This window comes from Micrasema longulum, unplaced genomic scaffold (genome assembly GCF_059751315.1).
Source record: "Micrasema longulum isolate JH-2025_06_02 unplaced genomic scaffold, ASM5975131v1 h1tg000477l, whole genome shotgun sequence".
NCBI classification, from domain to species: Eukaryota; Metazoa; Arthropoda; class Insecta; order Trichoptera; family Brachycentridae; genus Micrasema; species Micrasema longulum.
In genome coordinates this window covers 81,814-101,947 of record NW_028277674.1, presented here as the reverse complement: position 1 = coordinate 101,947, position 20,134 = coordinate 81,814, and the positions used below count along the sequence as shown (strand labels likewise).

Sequence of the window (20,134 nt, the reverse complement as noted above, 5' to 3'; positions counted from 1 at the left end):
CACTACTTTTGCTCAGAGGCACCTCTTTTTTTTCGCACCAGGAGCGGATGTTTTAGATTGGATTAGAATTATGATGATTTTGAAATATTTAAATTGGTGTACGGGCATTTTGTATCGACGTTCGAAAGAAAAAAGTAACCAAGAGACGAATAGTTATAATAGTCCAGAAAACGCGTACGCGTAGTTTTACGTTTTAGCCGTTAGTTATTCTGTAGAAGTTGCTTAGTACACAACTGCTATCTGTCAGATTGTTAAATAAAACAAGGCGGACGTTTAGCTAGTATTGCCAGGGTAGTCAAATTTTTTACCCAGCTGTCTATTTATAAGTTTTAGTATATGAATATTTAACAGTATTAATTTTACTTTCTGACTAAATATTTTTTTTATAATAAAATGAAAGTGTCAAGTGGTCACTTAAACCAGCCAATGACAGGTCATAAGCCCTATAGCCTAGATTTCTATATTACCTTTTCTTAAATGTTCTTTATCTCTGTAATATGAAAATGAAAGTCCCTATTTTTTTTAAAGTCTTTATTTTTTGTGGTAAAACATAACATAGAACAAAATTATCTTGTTTGTGTTATGATATTATATTTTTCGCAGTTTGGCAACACACGCAGCCACTTCACGCTTGCGCCTAGGTAAAATGTCGTGCAGAGAGGTAGTATTTGACAATTATGGACACAGTGCGATGTATGCAAACTTGATTCTAAGTGCCTTCTGGCATATTATAATTCTATGCCAAGCGACTTGTTCCAACTTTACAGAAAAGCCAATTGGAGTTTTTTTAATTCATTAAGTATCTCGTATTTTAAAGATTTCTTTAAATTATGTACGAATCACGCAGAAACAATTCGTATGTGTGATATTTTTTTTTGTAAAAAAAAAAAAAAAACTTTATTTGTCTCATTTGCAAAGTTGCAACAAGTCGCTTGGTAACTTTTTCCTTTCCAGCATCGATACGTAAATTAAGTTTGTATCTTTGTTGTTTGTTTTATGTCATTCTTTATATGTTATACAAATGATGTTATTAATTATATTTTATATGTATTAAAACATGCTCGTTGTATTTGTTCAAGCGTAAGACTAATTATTTCTCCTTCAGGTAACAAAAATGATCAAGATACGCTGCGATTAGTGTACCAATGCAGTACCCTAGTCACCATTAGATGCGGACAGGGAATGATAATGTAGATATATCTGTTATTATTTGATTTTATTTGAATTACTTGTCTTTTTGTACCAACTAAACGTGAGGCTTTAGTCACACAAAATAAGTAAATTAATAAACATTTTTAGATAAACAACCAAAATTTCATCTTCATAATGAAATAACTTTTGATTTTACTTTTAAACATAAAATATATCTAGAAATAATATAAATGTATAAACATATAAATGTACAATATGTCTATTTGTTGGATGTTGGAGTCTTGCAAACAAATTACTGTGAGATTTTCCGCATTCGCTTTTCGCGGAAAACTTTATTAGGTTATGTATGTACTTGTATGTTGTTGCAATATTTTAATACACGTTACTCGTTAGTATTTTGATTAAATTGATTCTGCGAATGAGCTGCGAATTATTTTATAACTTGCGCACAATTATAACTTTGTCATTATTAATCATAATCTGTATTTTTGTCATATTTACCATACTATATTATTCACTGCAAATTAATGAAAAAGAATCATGGAAAAAACGGTTTCGCCTTAGGGCTTTTTTATATGCCCTCAACTAAATAAAATAATAAAAATATCGTTTGTGGCTTCCTAGGAAATCCGAGATATTCCCGGTAATTCTATTACCGTCTCATCGATCGTCATGTCTTATTATAAATTGAAGCACTGAGAGAGTAAACCTTCCTTTTCTCGCAGCTATTGAGTCCTACAGGACTTTTGAAATGAACATTGAATTTGTTTACTCAATTTACTTTACGGTTTTTAATATCATTTTTAAAATAGTTCTTTCAATAAAAAATAATGGTGTAAAGAAATATTTAAAAAAAAAAAAAAACACGTACACAATATTGGTATGCATGAATACATTTCGTCGCTTCAGTTCGTTTTTGTCCAACAAAACAAAACACAAATTTGCTGAAATTTTGCTTTAAATTATTTTTTTGTGAAATAGGCATAAATACAAAAATATTTTTTTTATCCCTTATTCTTTCCTTGGTTCCTCTTTCTCTCTCCTTCCAAACTCATTATCTGATCTCACATTCCTCATCCCTTAATATGTATAACATGATGTACTTGTGATGTACATGAGGCCTTTAATCTAACATCTCTTTTTAAAAATTTGTTTTTTATTTCATTCTTTTAAATATCACCAAACTTTCTTGTCAAATAAAAATTTAAAAATGTAAATAGGGGGTAGATTTCTTATTGTCTATGCGCTCTGTAGCTGCAACGTGCTGTAATCTAGCTCCTGTCTATCATAATTGGAGACGAAGAACAAGAATGCCAACCGTCCATGGGCTCTGTAGCTGCAAGACGTGGTGGGATATTTATTTATTGTACAGCGCCCTTGAGGTGATTTTTACAAAAACGGCTCTATATAAATTATCCAAATATATATGTACATGTACTTTTTTTTTATTACAATGTTTATATAAGCAAGAACTTATTTCCCAATAAAAAAACAGCTGTTATTTGAAATTAATTAGGTTCTTTTCATTTTATTTTATTTAACATATGTATGTACTCGTATCTTTTGATATATTCTTATGGGTTTCAGTACAAAATTTTTATTAATCTCTTGTTTTGACCAGTCTGTCTTTTAGTAGGCTGGAAGATATTGTTTAAAGCAATAAGTCCGCCAAAGTCCAAACTCTTCGTACTTAAAGTTTTAAAAATATAAATAATGTCTTTTTTTGAAATTATCATTATTTTCTGTAATGTGGTTCGCGATTTTAGAAAAATTATTATTAATTATGCACCTTTTGTGTTATTTAACTGTTTTATTAACATTTCTTTTAGTGTTTCTTATGTAGATTGAATCGCAATCATTACAAAATAATTGGAATATTCCAGATTTATTGTAGAAAGGGACTTTGACTGTATGTTATATTAATAATTTTCCCATATGATTAGTGTTAGGAATATAGGTTTGATGTTTGATGGTAGCGAATTAGATAATTGTTTTGAAAAATTGACATTTATAAAAAGAATCCGCCTCTATTGTTTAGGTGGGTTAGCTTTATTTATTGTGGAAGTAGAATATAAATTTATATTTTGAAGTTTGCATTTTGGTTTTTGGTTTGATATTTTATTAATTAAGTTCTCATTGTATCCATTATTATTAGGAATCTTTTTAATGTATTAGGTTATTTAAAAAAAAATAGCATCATTAAGTGGAACATTAATAAATCTTGGTATCATTGAATAAAATGCGGAACGTTTATGGGCAATTGGGTGATTTCAGTAATTATGAATAATTGTGTCTGTATATTTTATTTTACAGTAGATATAAATATACATACACTTTTTTTATTGTTAAAGACAAGTCAAGAAAGCTTAATTTTTTATTTTTTTCTATTTTTGAAGTAATTTTTTTTTTTTTTTTTTAAATATCAGTTAAGACTGCATAAGTGCTTTAAGTGCCATTCGAGGAGCTACGAAATATTCTAGAGTGAATTACTATTTTGAAATAATTATTCCATATCATCCATGTCGGGAATCAAACCCATGACCTCTTCATTATGGGCAAAAGCGCTGACCATTACACCAATGGGCGGAAAGTTTAATTCTTGAATTATTTAATAAATGACAACAATTATATACGAATCATTATCGTCATGTGCAGCATATGGTGTCCACGTTAATCCTTCAGGTATCTGTGTCAGCTGCCAACCCCTGTGCATCCTTCTAAGTCAAGTTCGCGTCCCGTAGTTCTGAGATAAACTGCCGGCAAAGAGTCAGCAGAGGCCGTCCAAGACATCGAGCACCTGATGCCTTGTAATGTAAGCCTGCTTGTTTAAGGTTCTCAGAAGGCAACGGCGGTACATGGCCAAGCCAACTTTATCGCCTCCGCTTGATGACAGGTGTCACCGGAGTTTGCTGCGTCCGTTCTCTTACTACTTAATTCCTTACAAATTCAAAGTGAAATGATTTTGGGCACCAAGACACAATGTGTTACACAGTACATGGGTTTTTGCAAGATCGGATTTCAAACCCATATACGCCAAATACTTTTTTAGCCTACCACAGTGCCCGTAGATTCTTACTTAATCGTTAAATATTACAGCATCATCGGCATACTCTAGATCGCAGAGTTTTTGGGAGGAAATAGATGTTCCTCGATCTAGTAGAATTCACTTCTTAAGGATGGATCCCATTAGGGTTATAAAAAAGAACAGTCCAAGAATGCAACTTTCATACACTAAACCAAACTCCGGTGAATATTATAAACAAAAGAGAAATATAAAAAAAAGGTTAAAATAAAAGCAAAGAGATTTTAGCGCAATTAAACATCGCCCACTTAAAGGTTTCCTAAAACTAAAGACAAAAGGGATATTTTGATTTTTCCACCCCTCGGAGGAAGTAAACAACATTAACAATCAACACATCGCCCTCGTCAAGGTTAAACAATCAAACGCACGCAATCTGCTACCACAAGAACAACATTTTATTTTATTTGGGAAACCAACAGTTCTGCATATATATTTATAGTAAACAACATATTCATTGTATAAACTCAGAACTAATAACAGGTTTCTACAAATTGTGCAAAGTGAGTAAAAAAATAAAATACATATATTGTTTATAAACATAAAAATATATTATACATAATATAAATAATATAGGTTAATTTTCCTTTGCCCTTACCTTCTTCCACCGTCAAATTCACAGAACGTTGGCAGGCCTTAAAATAAATTATCTAAAAAAAGATCTACACTCCATACTCTCATTACTTTACTTAAACTTTCGACCATTATGTCCATCAATTTGTTATAATTTTCAAATCCACAGGATGTGTTCCACAGATGGACGTCTTTCGCCGTTTACACAGTTTGGTTCCGGGATAAGGCCAAAGCTATGAACGCAACCTGTCCTTTAACTCTACGTGACTCGAAACCATTTTTTGGAGTGGTGATCAAATTCAAAAAACATTTTACCTATCCTGTCAAACATTTTGGCACTTTTGTACAGTTATTTTCGCATTTCTTTAATCAAAGATACAATTTGCCCCAGGGTGTGCCACCTGAATCCCAGACGTCAAAAAACGTTTTTCGGGGGTCTCTCTGACTTTCAAATCTTTTCACAAAATCTTCGCTCTAACCGGATGTGTAAATCGAACCGAAAGCGAGATTTATTTCTAAATGTCAAAATAACAGTATGCAATGAAGGAATTCTGTAAAATAAGTATGAAAACTACTAATTGTGCTTACGCTGCCGCTCATTTGACACAATGGAATACAATTGATCGTTTCCTGTTACCGCTGGTCAAGTAAAACAATAATTGTTTAATTGATCCTTTAATTGTACCGAACTGTGAAGTAATATTAGTTTAGGCTATGCATTTAATGACATAATATTTTGACATCGCGACGCGACACGACGTTTCGACGCTTCGGCCATTATGTTTAAGTTGTGTTTTGACTTTAAAATGAAGTGAGTACAATTTTCTTGTTATTAATAAAACATGAAACACAATTATTCAAAATCGTTTAAAATACAAAAAAAAACGGAATCCTCATTACGTTTTTACATTATTTTTATATTTCTATCGTCTTGCCCCATTTGAGGAGTTGAAAGATTATGCAATATTTAATTTATATTAATTCAATATGAACAAAAATTTTCGTCATCATTTTTTATTTTCTTAAAATATTTTTTGATGTAATCCAAAAGTTAAATTTTGAATCATACACATCATAAAAAAATATTTCCATTGTTCAATTTTATTAACAAGACATTTGAAAAAAGCTTGTTTTACGCTTATTTTTTTTAAATGTGTCTAAACTCCTTTAATTTTCAATTATACGTCCACTAGTTTTTAATTTTATTCCTCTTTATCAGGGTTTATAATAATTTAGAATCACGCAAGTCATTATTTATGCTGTAAAGTTAACATATTACAACAGAGATGAAGAACATTTAAGAGAAGGTAATATAGAAGTCTAGGCATCTACAGAGCTTATGACCTGTCAATGGCTGGTTTAAGTGGCCACTTTACACACTGTGTAACATTCACCATTCTGCCTATATTTTAACATCTATATTCCTTCCTTATCCAGTCCTTGTCTACAAAAATTTGGACAAACTCAAAATATTGTTGTAAAGTTAATATTAACAGAAAAGGAAAATCAATAAAAAACAGAAAAAGAAAAAAATATTTCACAGTGGGAACATTTTTTTAAATGGGACTTAAAGTTTTGTTTGTAATATTATTTCGTTACTACATAAATTTGTATGTATTGATTTAATAATTTGTTCATAATTAGATTTTTTTACAGGTTAGTAAAATCATGTTTTCCGCACAATTATTTATTTGATATGTTTTTCGTTGACCAGCTCAAGTTATTATTTGCTGAAAGTGTTTAAAGGATGTTATATTTATGCTGATATTTTTTTATCTTTACATTAATTTAATCGAATGTTTTCAAACAGAAGTGTGCTTTGCAAGACAGCAAAACTGTTTCTTTTTACAGAATATTAATTGTCAATTTTGATGTAATTTTGATTTAAGAAAATGTTACAAAATAGCTCCCAACAACTATGACTTTGTAAAAACAATGTGCTTTTTTGCCATTTTATATTACTAACAAAACGATTGAGCCCATTGCGGATAAAGTGAATAGACTGATATTTTAAAGGTAAAGTTAAATAATTACTAATATCAGATTTACCTTTTTTTCTTGGTTCTTTGTTTACAAAACGTTCGTATTTAATAAAAAAATATCAAAACAGTTTTGTTAAAAGAAATGGACAAAAAACTCATGGAGTTAAATTTTTTAATAAACAATGGTGACCATTTTATCATTTGATTCACTTCACCCATCACTTTTAATGGGCTCAATTTACCTGCATTATCTACAGATAACTTTAAAAAAGATGTCAGAAATATGTGATGCAGAATGTTGGCAGACTTTTGTTATTTCCTTATAAAGGTCTCATTCCCTCTGAAAATGCATATAATCACTTTTATTTTATTTTAAAAAAATAATCATCGAGCCCGTTTGACAAAGTACTCGTAGGAATCGTTCATACTAAATTTAAAGGTTTGCTTCATATTTTATATTAAAATGATGTTTTAAACATAAGGTTTAATGCAAAAAATGTGCCACAAATTCGTAAAAATTAATTTGTGCCCGAATCATGATCTCAAAATGGTATTCTTACATTTAAAAAATATTTTTATCAGTTTAAACTTACGAATTCTCTGTATTACCTCGATATGTTAACCAAAAACCATGCAACTGGACTAAAACCAATGTAACACTGCTTTGAGATGCTTAACGTAATGTTGCGAATTAAAATCAATACGGGGTTAACATTATAGCGTGAGTTTAAACTTACAAATTCTCTGTCATATGTAGATGCGTTAACCAAAAACCGTGCAACTGGACTCAAACCAATGTAACACTGCTTTAAGATGCCAAACGTTTTGTTGCAAATTCAGATCAATACGGGGTCAACATTACAGCGCGAGTTTAACCTTTTAAATTCTCAGTCACACGTAGATGTGTTAAACAAAAACAGTGCAACTGGACTCAAACCAATGTAACACTGCTTTAAGATGCTAAACGTATTGTTGCAAATTAAGATCAATACGGGGTAAACATTATAGCGCGAGTTTAACCTTATAAATTCTCAGTCACACGTAGATGTGATAACCAAAAAATGTGCAATTGGACTCAAACCAATGTAACACTGCTTTAAGATGCTTAACGTATTGTTGCGAATTCAGATCAATACGAACAAAAATGCGCCTGATGTTCAATATCATATATCTCAGTTTAAGGCTGATGTGGTTTAACACATTTTGCTAAACACCATCCAAATATTAGTTTCATCAGGGAATGTCAAAAAAATATATAAATAAAATATCTTGTTTGCTGATTCAATCTTTTGAATTGTCTTTATTTTTTTTCATTGTTTTAAATTTGATTCGGTTTTACTTATGGAATATGTATTTGCAGGTCGCTCCCAAAGTTGAGCAGCCAGGACGAGGATGGAGGCGGTCCGCACCCCCAACTGACGAACATAGCACAGTTTGAACCAATCCCGCACGACCATGACTTTTGCGAAAGAGTCGTTATCAATGTAAGTACAAAAGTAATTTAATCTCTTCATATCCACTTCGTAAACATATATTTATATTCATATTATGATAAGATAATTAATACGCCGCCGACTAACAGAGTCGCCCTTACGGACAAAAACAATTATATGATTATTAACTTCGATGTAAGCTACATTTTACAGCAATACAACGGGCCGTATGAACTCAGGTCGAGAATTGAAAGTGCAAACCGAAACCATCCGTTACACGTTTGTTGTTAAACCAAAACCCAAACAAAAAAATCGGAACGCCGTTGTAATATGCTATAGGAGCTCTTGGCCTCCTAGAGTTGACATACGTTTTTTTTTTAAATAGGTTTATTTATATGAATAAATACAATATTGAATGAAATTTGTGCAACTATTTTTTAAAAATATTTTTTTTCTTTTATTCTAGTCACTCATATTTTTTTGTTTTTTTTTGTTTTGCATTAATAAATATATTAAAAACACATAACAAGAGAGATAGAGAACATTTTAGGGAAATGAATATAGAAGTCTACGCATCAACAGAGCTTATAACCTGTGTTTGGCTGATTTAAGTAGCCGTTTTACACACTGTGTAACATTTACAATTCTGTCTATATTTAAACATCTATATTCCTTTAATTCTTCCATCTCTTGATGTTTGTGAAGTTGAGAAAATAAGCTAATGACAGTTCAAAAGCCTTGTAGATTCCTAGACTGCTATATTTTCTCCTTTAAAATGTTCGTCATCTCTTTTTATATGTTAGTAAAAAAAGCTCCCTTTGGGGTTGAATCCAGTTTTTGTCAACAAAAAATTGGACAAAATCAAAAAATTGCTGGTAGATATATTGATTTTTTCTTCTTCTTTATCGTTCCTCAGTTCTGAGGGTCGTGGTCATTGGTACTCTCTCCAGTTATTAAATTGACAAAGCGCCTCCACTCTTCACGGCTCTGCGCTCTCTCCACAGCTCCATATAGGGTCGCTCGTGACGTTGTTTTCACCTGGTCGATTCATAGAGCTGCAGCTCGGTCTCTGCTTATTTTTCCAGCACACTGCCCTTGATTATTAATTTTTCAGATTTTCTGGGCCACGTTTAGCTGTGTGTCCGAAGAAATGCGGAATACGTTGGCAGCATATGGCCGATAGGCAAACTTTTACGTGGAGTTCCTCCAGTATGGTGACATTTGTTCTTCTGGCTGTCCATGGTATTCTCAGCATTTAACGCCAACATCACATCTCGAAGACATCTATTCATTCCTGCTCACGTGTTTTAACTGTCCACGTTTCTGCGCCATATAAGAATATTGGGAACACAAGCGTCCGAACTAAGCACATTTTAGTTTTCTTCAAAATGCCCCGAACCTGCCAAATTTTGTTCAGTTAAGTCATGGCATGTTTTGCGATTAGGATGCGTCTTCTAATTTCTGATGTGCATGCACCGCCCACTGAGATAAATGAGACTAAATAAACAAAATCTTGGACTTTTTTAAGATCTTGGAGTCCGATAGTTGTTGCATATTGGCTCTGTCAACGATCATGAGCTTCGTTTTAGTTCTGTTTATTTCCAACCCAAATTTGCGACTTTCTTCTGCTACCCGATATTTTCTGCTACTTAATATTTATTACTCTATATAAGAAAGGTTCTACCAGAAAATATATTAATTATCGCACATTGTCTCTCATATCCCACACAAGCAAAGTAATGCTTTACATAGTCAAGAACCGTCTAGAATATTTCACTGACTTACAAATTCCAGATGAAAACGCGGGATTCGTAAAGAGTAAAGGCACTCGTGAACAGAAGTACGACAGATTATCGAAAAAAGCTGAGAATTCATAATAATTTATGATAACTTAATTGGTCGATTTATTTTTCATTTGCATTTACTGTTTTTTGTGTAAGACTGGATTATGTTATCTAAATATTTTTAAAAAAAATAACATTTAAAAAAACACTTATTTAGAACGACAAAACAACTTTAACATTTTTTTAACCAAATATATACTTACGTAAAAAAAAACGTTTCTAACACAAACACAATAAATATTAAAAAAACGCTTTTAAGAATGGAGGGAGTGATAAATCTAGAACTAAGGGAGATAAGGTCGTTAACATCACGTGCTACGCAGACGATTCAACCACAGCGGCAGTGTCAATTCCTGATGATAAGAACATATGTATCTCAGTCAATAAAACTAAGATTCTTTTAAATATATTTTTTTTAATATTTGCGTTTTAAAATCACGAACCACGGCGTCTTAAACTCCGCAGTGATGAAAAAAACGAGTAAGGCCTGGGCAGCATCCTAATGCCTAAGAAATGTCGTACAGCACTAAAAACACATGCGGATTTAAATAATAAAATTGGATAAATAAAAACACATTTTATGACAAATCAGTCAATAATTTATGGCATCTCTTACTGTACACTGCGTAAATTTTGCAAATAGCTTTGGCAGCTTTTTTCCTTTGATTGAACGCTAAAAGAAGAATGTGTCAAAAATGCTCACTTTCATCTACTTGATGTTCTATTTTAAAGGTTTTAATCGAATGCAATAATATGTGTTACTTTAAAGCAAACACAATATATTGAAGATCAGATTTCCTTTTAAATAACGTTTATACATTTTGTTTTATTTTTGGCAAACTTTTTTGAAATTTTGAAAAAGAGTGGACACATCTTTTGTTAATACTTACATATTCATTAATAATTAAGAATTAGAAATTATTCAATTTGTAATGTTTTAATATCCATATCTGTTTAATTTTTTAGTACGTTAATAAATAGAGCCAGATTCTTAATCTAACTAATGTCTTTTTTAGCTTCAATTTCTTTTTCTAGAGAGCTATTAAAGTATAAATTCATCAACAATGCTTACATTTCGTCCAAATTTTTGTACACAAAGAAAGGATTCAACCCCTTCAGGTAGTTGTTAATATAAACATAATACAACAGAGATGATGAACATTTTAGAGAAGGGAATATAGAAGTTTAGGCATCCACAGGGCTTATGACCTATCATTGGCTGGTTTAAGTAACCATTTTACACACTGTGCATCATTCACCATTCTGCATATTTTTTAACATCTATATTCCTTCGATTCTTCCATATGTTGACGTTTGTGAATTCAAATATATTTTTTAATTTTATTGACGTATCTGTAGGATTTTTTTGATTAGGTAAAGCGCTTTTACTTCTTATATATTGAATAAAACACATAATTCGGCTATGAAGCGCAAGAGTAACGGCGATCACTGAATTGAACAGTACTAGTTACCACCTGTGGTCCTTTTATAGGTCGAGTTCTTTTGTTCTTCACGTCTCTGCGACGAGGACAAAATAAATGTACCAGAACGTCGCACTGAATTTGTCATGCGATTCCGTTTGAGTTAACGTCCTAGGATAATGTTTGTCTGGCAAAAGAGAGAATAAATATAATTAGTTCCAGACCTCTAAAACAGTATTTACGAACAATAAACTTACTTTCTACATATAAATTGGTTCTACATAGGATGTAATGTTTTACTAACATTACAACAATAACCAATGAACCAAAAATTCAATTCGTAGAAAAAAATATAAAAAATTATATGTCATCATCATCATTCCCTCTCTGCACCCAAGGGTACGTAGAGTACTGCATTGATACACCAATCGCAGCGTATCTTAACCATTTTTTGTTACATGAAGGTAAGATGATCAGTCTTAGCTTCAGGCGCCAGTCCAGGGACTTTTTGATTTTTTGAGCGATTTTTTTTAGTAAATATTTCACTCCAACCATGTCGGGAATCGAACCCAAAACATCTTGCATGGTAGGCAAATGCGCTGACCACTACACCACGAAGCCGACAAGCATTTTTTTGAAAACAGTAATATTTGAGTTTATATTATTTGCTCAAACATTTAAATTCTCAGACCATTTCCTAAAAGTCGTAAATAACTTGTGCTGGAAAAATGGAAATCGAATTGTGATATGTGGGATTGGAACCTGGGACCTGTGGTCCGTGAGCCCTCAATACTACTACGGAACCACAACCCGGTTCAATATATAGTACGTTATATTGTAGAAGATTTATTATTTTTTTTTTTTTTATATATAGGAGTTGCTTTATTATTTACCTTGCTTGTAATATACAAGGTTTATATTTCAAAAGCGGATTTTTCTGCAATTAAATTTCTTTAAATATATCTCAACTGTTGCGATCAAGAGGGATATACTAATGTGGGCCAATCAGGAACTTCTCAGCATTTGCTTATGAGGAGAGGAAACCACTCAAAACTCTTTAGAAGAAGCCGGCCTGTTGGCAGTAGTCAACTGGCCTTCCGTTCCACTAGAGGAGTGTTCGGCATTTTCTTACCTTCTTTGGTTTATTTTACCAATTGCCTGCACTATATTGATTATCTAAAATACTACCTCTCGTGTGAGTTCTTTATTACCTATCACCGATGGGATGTCGCATAGATCTTCACCCAAGCTTCTGCATCGCGCCTCCAGCTGTTGTCTTTGAAAGCTGAAAAAGGTGCAACGCATCAACAGGTGAGGGACATCTTGAGGAGTTTCATCGTCGCATGGGCAGCTGTCGATCTCGGAGTGTTTGAAGCGATGCAGGTAGCTCATAAACCCACCATGACCCGTAAGCATCTGGGTGAGCTCGTAGCCAGCATTCTGCATTCTCCTGAAATCATAGGCATGGAAAATGGTAGGGAAAAACATTATATTTATACTTCCGGTAGGTTCGCTTAAATAACGATCGTTCCAGACTTGGAGGGTTCTGCTTCTTATTTTTCTTTTGGCAAAGCTGAGCGGGAAATCGGCAAAATCGGGGGCTGTCTTCTTGAGCGTAGCTTCTCGAGCCTTTTCGTCAGCCTTTTCGTAGCCAAGGATTCCGCAGTGTCCCCGTATCCAGCCGATGTACACGTCCTGGTGTCTGCATCGAAGCTTCTGGATATCTTTTCTAATGTCCATTACAATAGGATTAACTGAAGATTTATTATTATACTCTACTTGATAGTAGCTGTTTGTTAGTTCATGTAAAACATATTATGATTGAATGGATTTAATGGATTAAACCTCAAGGAATAAATAAATAAAATAATTTAAGTTACTTACAATTTTTGGTTTATTCACACGAAAATACGAAGATTACACAAATAATATTTTTAAGTGAATTTGAATACTGGTGAAGACAGAGAAGGGCGAGTGACATGTTACGTGCCCTTATATAGGTCCATTGGGCACTGTGGCCATAGACAACAACTCTCTGGTCCCCACAATATTATATGTAATTCGTTTTACATGTAAAGTGGAAACGGAGTGATGGTTTGATGTTGTTGTAAATTTAAATTTATTAATGCTAACGTTTATAACATATATGTTGTATCTTTGTGTACATCATAACGTATGTGTAAGATTTACAAATTTAATATGTGAGGGTACTATTTGCAAACCCGGCAAAATCCATCTTTCTCTATTTAGAGCAAATCACATAAAACTGACAAAACTTAACTTCAACTTTTTTTCAACCATTTTTTTTTTATTAAAAGCAGTAAATATTTTATACGTAAGCAGTGATAACATAAGCATGATTATGTCAAGAAACAGTAGTGAAATAATAAATTGAATTTTATACATTCCAACTTTATAATACTTAAGTAGAGGTTGCCATGTTTGCAACAAACCCGACAATTTAAAAGTCAAATTCTTACAAACTAAGCCGTCTTTTTAGAACCGCTGATTTCCCAAATAAAATAAAATAAAATATATTACTTTAAAAATGAAATTATAAAAAAAATGTCACCAGAAAAATGCGACATGTTTGGCATTGACAGTTGTAACGTCAAGACTCGTGACGATGTTCTAAAATTTTTTTTACGTTTTGAACAAAGCTAAAAATAAATATGAACCGTGTCGTATTAGAGGCATGGCCAATGAAATGACTGGTTTTGCGGGAATCCAAAATTATTACATTTTTAAAAATATTTTACGCTAATAAGTAGTAGCAAAAACTATTTTTTGGACTGGACGGTATTTCACAGACCCTTTTTATTTTAAAAATGTTTTTAAAAAAAAGTTATATTTCTTTATTCTATAATGAGCTTGCCAGGATATGCGTTTATGCAGATGACTATAGCTATGTTGTTGGTAACAAGGACATACATACACTCCTTATAACTACCTTCTGAAGGGATTTATAACAGGCTCCTACTACGCTAACTTTTTACAAAAATTGTTGTTAAGGAAAAGAGGAGAGATTAGTTGTGAAAACGAGTATTTTTTAACATGAAAATACCTCTACTCAAAAGGTTTCAATTATGAAGGCTTCAATTCACGGAGCTGGGTTAGAATTAATTAAACACCCATCAGATTCGCCAGATCTAGCCCTCAGTAATTTCCAGCTGCAAATGACATACTGTGCTGTGTAGACGGGTGATTGAAGACATAGAAACGCTAGAGCATTAGTGAACCGACTTCGTACAAAGTCGAAAAGTAAGAGACAGAAAAATTTTCAAATGTCAAAAACTGCAGTATGTCAATTATTTTTATTTTAAAAAAATGTTTGAATGCTTTCTCGTATATCCTTCTAGATAAGTAATGGATTTAATTTACCAATAGTGACCGACCAAAACAAGGTTATCAGTCGAAACAAAAACTAAGTTTCGGCTTCTGTTCTAATTTCAGCCGAAGCCGAAACTTGTTCAAATAAGTTAAAGGTTACTTCAAAGCGCCCAAAATTAAACGTTTTTATTTTTAAGAGTTCATTAAAATAAAATTAAATTAAAGGCATAAATTCAGTGGTTCTTTGTAATGTAACTTTTATCGTCAGGAGCAATTGGATGCACCTGAGTACAGCCGAACATAATCCGACCAAAACAGCGACCGTTATTGGCTAGAACTGGCCGAAACCAAATGTAAGTTTGGACACTATTTACGAATATTGGCAGATATTTCAATAAAATAAAAGAAAATTTGATTACCCTTTTTTCCTTCTCAAAGTAGACCTCCCTCTCCGTTTAAATCTGTGCCAATGAAAATGATATACATAGCTGTTACTGACAACTCATTTCGTTGATTGAATTGATATTCACTATGTGATACTCCATAATGAAAAAAAATAATCGTGTTTTATCTAAACACTTTAAAAATTGTTAACTTCACACATCCTACCTTGGTTTGTTCCACTGATTTGATGGTTTGTTTTTATGTTTAGACACAATCGTCACCTTGTGGAACGTATTATGTATTTAAAATATTAGTTTTGTATCACGTAAGAATGCTCTCCCGAAAATAAAATAATATTTTTGACAAAAAATAAATATTTGCTGAATTAGTAACAACGTTTGTAGTAAATAATAATTGAACCAACCATTGCTAACATAATTAAACTGTTGCTCTACATTTAAGGATATTTCTATGTACGCGTAGGTGTGCGTACCAATTTCTCACAAGTAAACTTTTTTTTTTGATGATTATAATAATAATTTAATAATAATATTTTTGGCTGATTTATATAGCGCCATTTTTGTACAAAATCACCTCAAGGGCGCTTTACAATTGTATATCTAAACTTACATTCTAACTAAACTTAAGTGATGTATTATATTTCCAGATTTAAAATTGAGGGTATGAAAATCTAAAAAAGTGGGATTTTAGTTGGGATCTGAACTGACTGGGACTGTCGATGATTCGTAAGTTTAAAGGCAATTGGTTTCAGGCAGAGGGGCCGGCGGCGGCAAAAGCACGATCTCCAAATCTAGTGTTTGGGGAGCGCCGTATTACGACAAGTTTTCCTCTTTCTGAATCAAATGCTGACCTATGAGTAGATTTTCTTTGACATATATTTTCCCTAATACAAAGGTCCGTTAGGTATTTTGGAGCCATTTCATGAAGGAATTTAAATACTGTCCTGCACAGCTTGTATTTTATTCTCTCTGGGCTTTTTAACCAGTGCAAATCTCGAAGATGTGGTGAGATGTGAGAATCTTGCTGCTGCATTGACATTATGTGCTCAAACTATCCCACATTTGGCTGAAATGTATTAAATTAGCATACCAAATTTCAAAATTTAGTCAACTTTTTAAAAATTCCTCAGTCGACTTTATTCCATCTGCCAGTCTGTAGTACTAACTATGCACAACATTCTTTCCCCTATCGTTCTTGCTCAAACCATATTTTTTTTTTCTAATAGATATTCATAGTTAACAAATGTAAGTATTAATAGTTAAATATTATATCGATTGTTGAATACAAGTTTAATCTGGCTGTGATACGCTCTTACTTGGTTTTTAATAATGGTCACGCTTATACGCACCTAAACATTTACTCCAATATAAATACACACATCCACATTACTTAACTTACTCTCATTCCAATACACACAAACACACCCTTTTGTTGTACCATAATTTAATTTGTATGATTTTTATTTAGACACTCCACTGGTCTGTCTTTGAACTTTTTGTTTATTATGTCGTTTAGTTTTTGTTGACTGTATTTTTCTGTAAAATAAAGAATAAAATCATACAAATTTTAATATATCAAATTATTGACGGTATTTTTTTTGTATAAATTGCTTTCAATTTCAAAATCGTTGAAAACGTCTTACTTTTTTTTCTCTACTGCTAAACTCGTATTTATGAAGCAAAGCAATTTTTTAGTTTGTCCATAAATGCCATGCATAGCATAAAAATTAATTATAAAACGAAACAGGAATTCATTGGAGGACACTGAAATTCCTTCTAGCGGGCGTCTTTATTATGTTAACTCAAATATACGCAAATATGTGACCAAGCATTTTGTTTTGCACTAATTTTTTACTCTTAATTGTTTTGAAGGATATGCTTTTAATAAAAAAATCCGTGCAGTGCACTACTCATGCGTAGATAGTGTAAATGTGTCTCTGCACTTGGTTATCTCTTTGAACCACCCACGATTTTGTTTGTCTTCCTCGGGTTGGTATTCGAGGAAGATCCATGGAGATTGCCTGGTTCACAATGTGATTGGATACTCTTTATCCAATATACCCATACCATCTTGATTGCCTTTCCTCCATCTTACTGTTGATATCCATGACACTTGGGCTTCCACGAATGCGTGAGCCTTTTATTTTGTCACGCAGGGACATTTCAGCTGATCATTAAAGTATGCGCATTTCAGTTACTTCTAATTACATCGTCCAACATTTGGAGCCATAAGTGCGGGTCAGGCTATTCTTTAATCCAATTTTTCTTTAAATTAATAAAATTTTTGGCCTTACACAAAACCTATACACCGCTTTATTTTTTTGCCTCATCTTTCACAGTATTAGCTGCTCGATTATGGAATAAGCTAAGAAATGTCACTTCCTGAACATTTCAGTTTTTCATTTCTCTTCCTTTTTTACTACCTTATTTTCCCCCTCCTCTCTTTATAGTATTATGTAGATATTTAGCCAATATTTATTTGTGACAAAAAAAAATATTTTAAATTAATGTTTTGTTTTATAGTGAAAACTTTTTAATATGCCTACAATATGTTCACATACCACTGATTTATTTGATTAATTTCTCAAATTGAACGGTTTGGGTTGGAAGAAATTGCCTTAAGGCAATATACCCGCCCTTATATGTACGCCCCGTATGTAAAGCGTGTATGTACAAGTGTTTAAATAAATTAATAATATATCACATTAATTATATGTGTTATATCTGATGCACACCCTCCATCTTTATGAATGAGTATCCCAAAATACTTAAAAGAGATACTATTTGGTAATGTTAGTGACGTATTTTTGCGTCCATCAAATGTTAATGCTTATAGGAAAAATATTCACAAGAATAAGGCAATGATTTTGTGGATTAAAAATATTTTGTGTTTACAAGGCCAAGCTTATTATATTAAAAAAATATTATCCTACCTCATTTGTAGTACAGGTTCAAATTTCATCAAAAGCAGTTTGTAATTTAAAGTATATTACGAACCTGAAATTTTACAAAATTGACCGGTGAAACGTAAACATTACATCTCATTTTTCTTTGGGATAACTTTGCTGTTTAGCTGAAGCGTATGTTGTAATTAAAGCTAGCTTTTAATCCTTAATTATACGAGAGTACAGTGATTAACGATATCGGGCGGTCAAAACTAGATTTCACAGGACACGGGGGGTAAAATTTTATCGTCAGGCTCCATAAAAGCATTTATTGATTTAATTTTACTTTATTTCATAAAGTTCGCTGCAAAACCGTATTTTCTATGGTGTTCGTTATTTATATCGTTGTTATAATGATATAAGGGTATAAAAAAATATCTGTTTCAGGGCCAGACCGCAAAACTTTAAGATAATATTTGGTATTTAAGTTTTAATAAAAAAAATTAACTCCAATATAGGTTTATAGCAGGAAAAAATATTTGGCTGCTAATTCATAGACAGCGGTGTGAGTTTTACACAGCATGTAAAGTGATCACTTAAACCAATCATAGACAGTTTATGAGCCCTAGAATATCTTTGGTGATATAATGACTTAGACACTTGATTCAAATACGGCGGTTCCGAGATTGTTTTCCTTTGATAATTTTCTCAAGCCCGAGCTCTATTTTAATATTAGCTCTGACCTTGTTTGCCATGTTGTGGTTCAAAAAATACCTAGACTTGTATAATTTCTTCTCAAAAAACATTTTCATCTCTGTTGAGTTATCAAATTTTCAAATTTATATCTCAACATGTATGAATAAACTATTAAGGAATATGGAGTCTTGTAATGAACAGAAAAGAAAATAATGAAACACAAGTATCTTGTGTTGACATACGGTGACTTTGAGTAGGCGGTACGTAGTAATTGGGGATGAATAAATGGAAATGAAACGAGGGTGAGGGGGTTGGGTTGATAGTGTAGGTCAGTTTTATTAAACTGCTTACACAAGTGAATGAACTGAATTATCAAATGCCAGTTAGGTAGGAAAAATTGTAGATGTATAAACAATATAACAAAAGAGAAAAATATAATATTCACAAAAACATATCTTATCGGATCGTGGCTTACCTCTTCGTATTCATTCTCAAAGTTACTTCTTAAGAACGCAAAATAAGCAAACAAGGTATATTGTGGGCATAACTACTTGCACAAGGGAAAGCATTAAAATATTTAAACAAATGAACGCTAAGAAAAACACGTTAAGTTTTCTATTATGAATATCTATTAGAAAAAAAAAATATGGTTTGAGCAAGAACGATAGGGGAAAGAATGTTGTGCATAGTTAGTACTACAGACTGGCAGATGGAATAAAGTCGACTGAGGAATTTTTAAAAAGTTGACTAAATTTTGAAATTTGGTATGCTAATTTAATACATTTCAGCCAAATGTGGGATAGTTTGAGCACATAATGTCAATGCAGCAGCAAGATTCTCACATCTCACCACATCTTCGAGATTTGCACTGGTTAAAAAGCCCAGAGATTTTATATAGCTCCCTTATGTAGCTACGGCGCCAATGATTGCTTTTGAGAAAGCTGAAATGATTTCCTCAATATTCTTTGTCATAACCCAGGTTTCGGAGGCATATGTGCGGATTGATTGATTGATTGATGAGTAATAACCTAATAGAGTTACCCATTATGAGAAAAACCATTCTATAATTATTGACAACGAACTTAGCAACAGATTACAGCAATACAACGGGCCGTAGGTAGTTGCGTTGAGAATTGCGAGTGCAAACCGAAACCGTCATTACACGTTTATTGTTAAACTAAAAACCAAACCAAGAGTTTGAAAGGCTTTAGTTCTATGCAATGGAGCTTTGGGGTTTCTCTAGAGAATTATTACTCTGAGGTTTGATCAATGTTTTGAACAGTATTATCTCGGTATTTCTTTACATTAGTATTAGTTTGGACCGTATTTTTTCTG

The 20,134-nt window shown here is 32.4% G+C and overlaps 1 protein-coding gene across 1 annotated transcript in view; it reads left to right on the top strand.

The window, feature by feature from the left end:
• The first annotated feature begins 5,610 nt into the window (after positions 1-5,610).
• Sh (Potassium voltage-gated channel protein Shaker) overlaps positions 5,611-20,134 on the top strand; it is a 91,775-nt gene continuing 77,251 nt past the window's right edge. Inside the window, exons 1-2 of the mRNA XM_088226920.1 lie at positions 5,611-5,615; positions 8,147-8,270. Coding sequence (XP_088083046.1) covers positions 5,611-5,615; positions 8,147-8,270 — 129 coding nt within the window. The remainder of the gene's footprint in view (positions 5,616-8,146; positions 8,271-20,134) is intronic.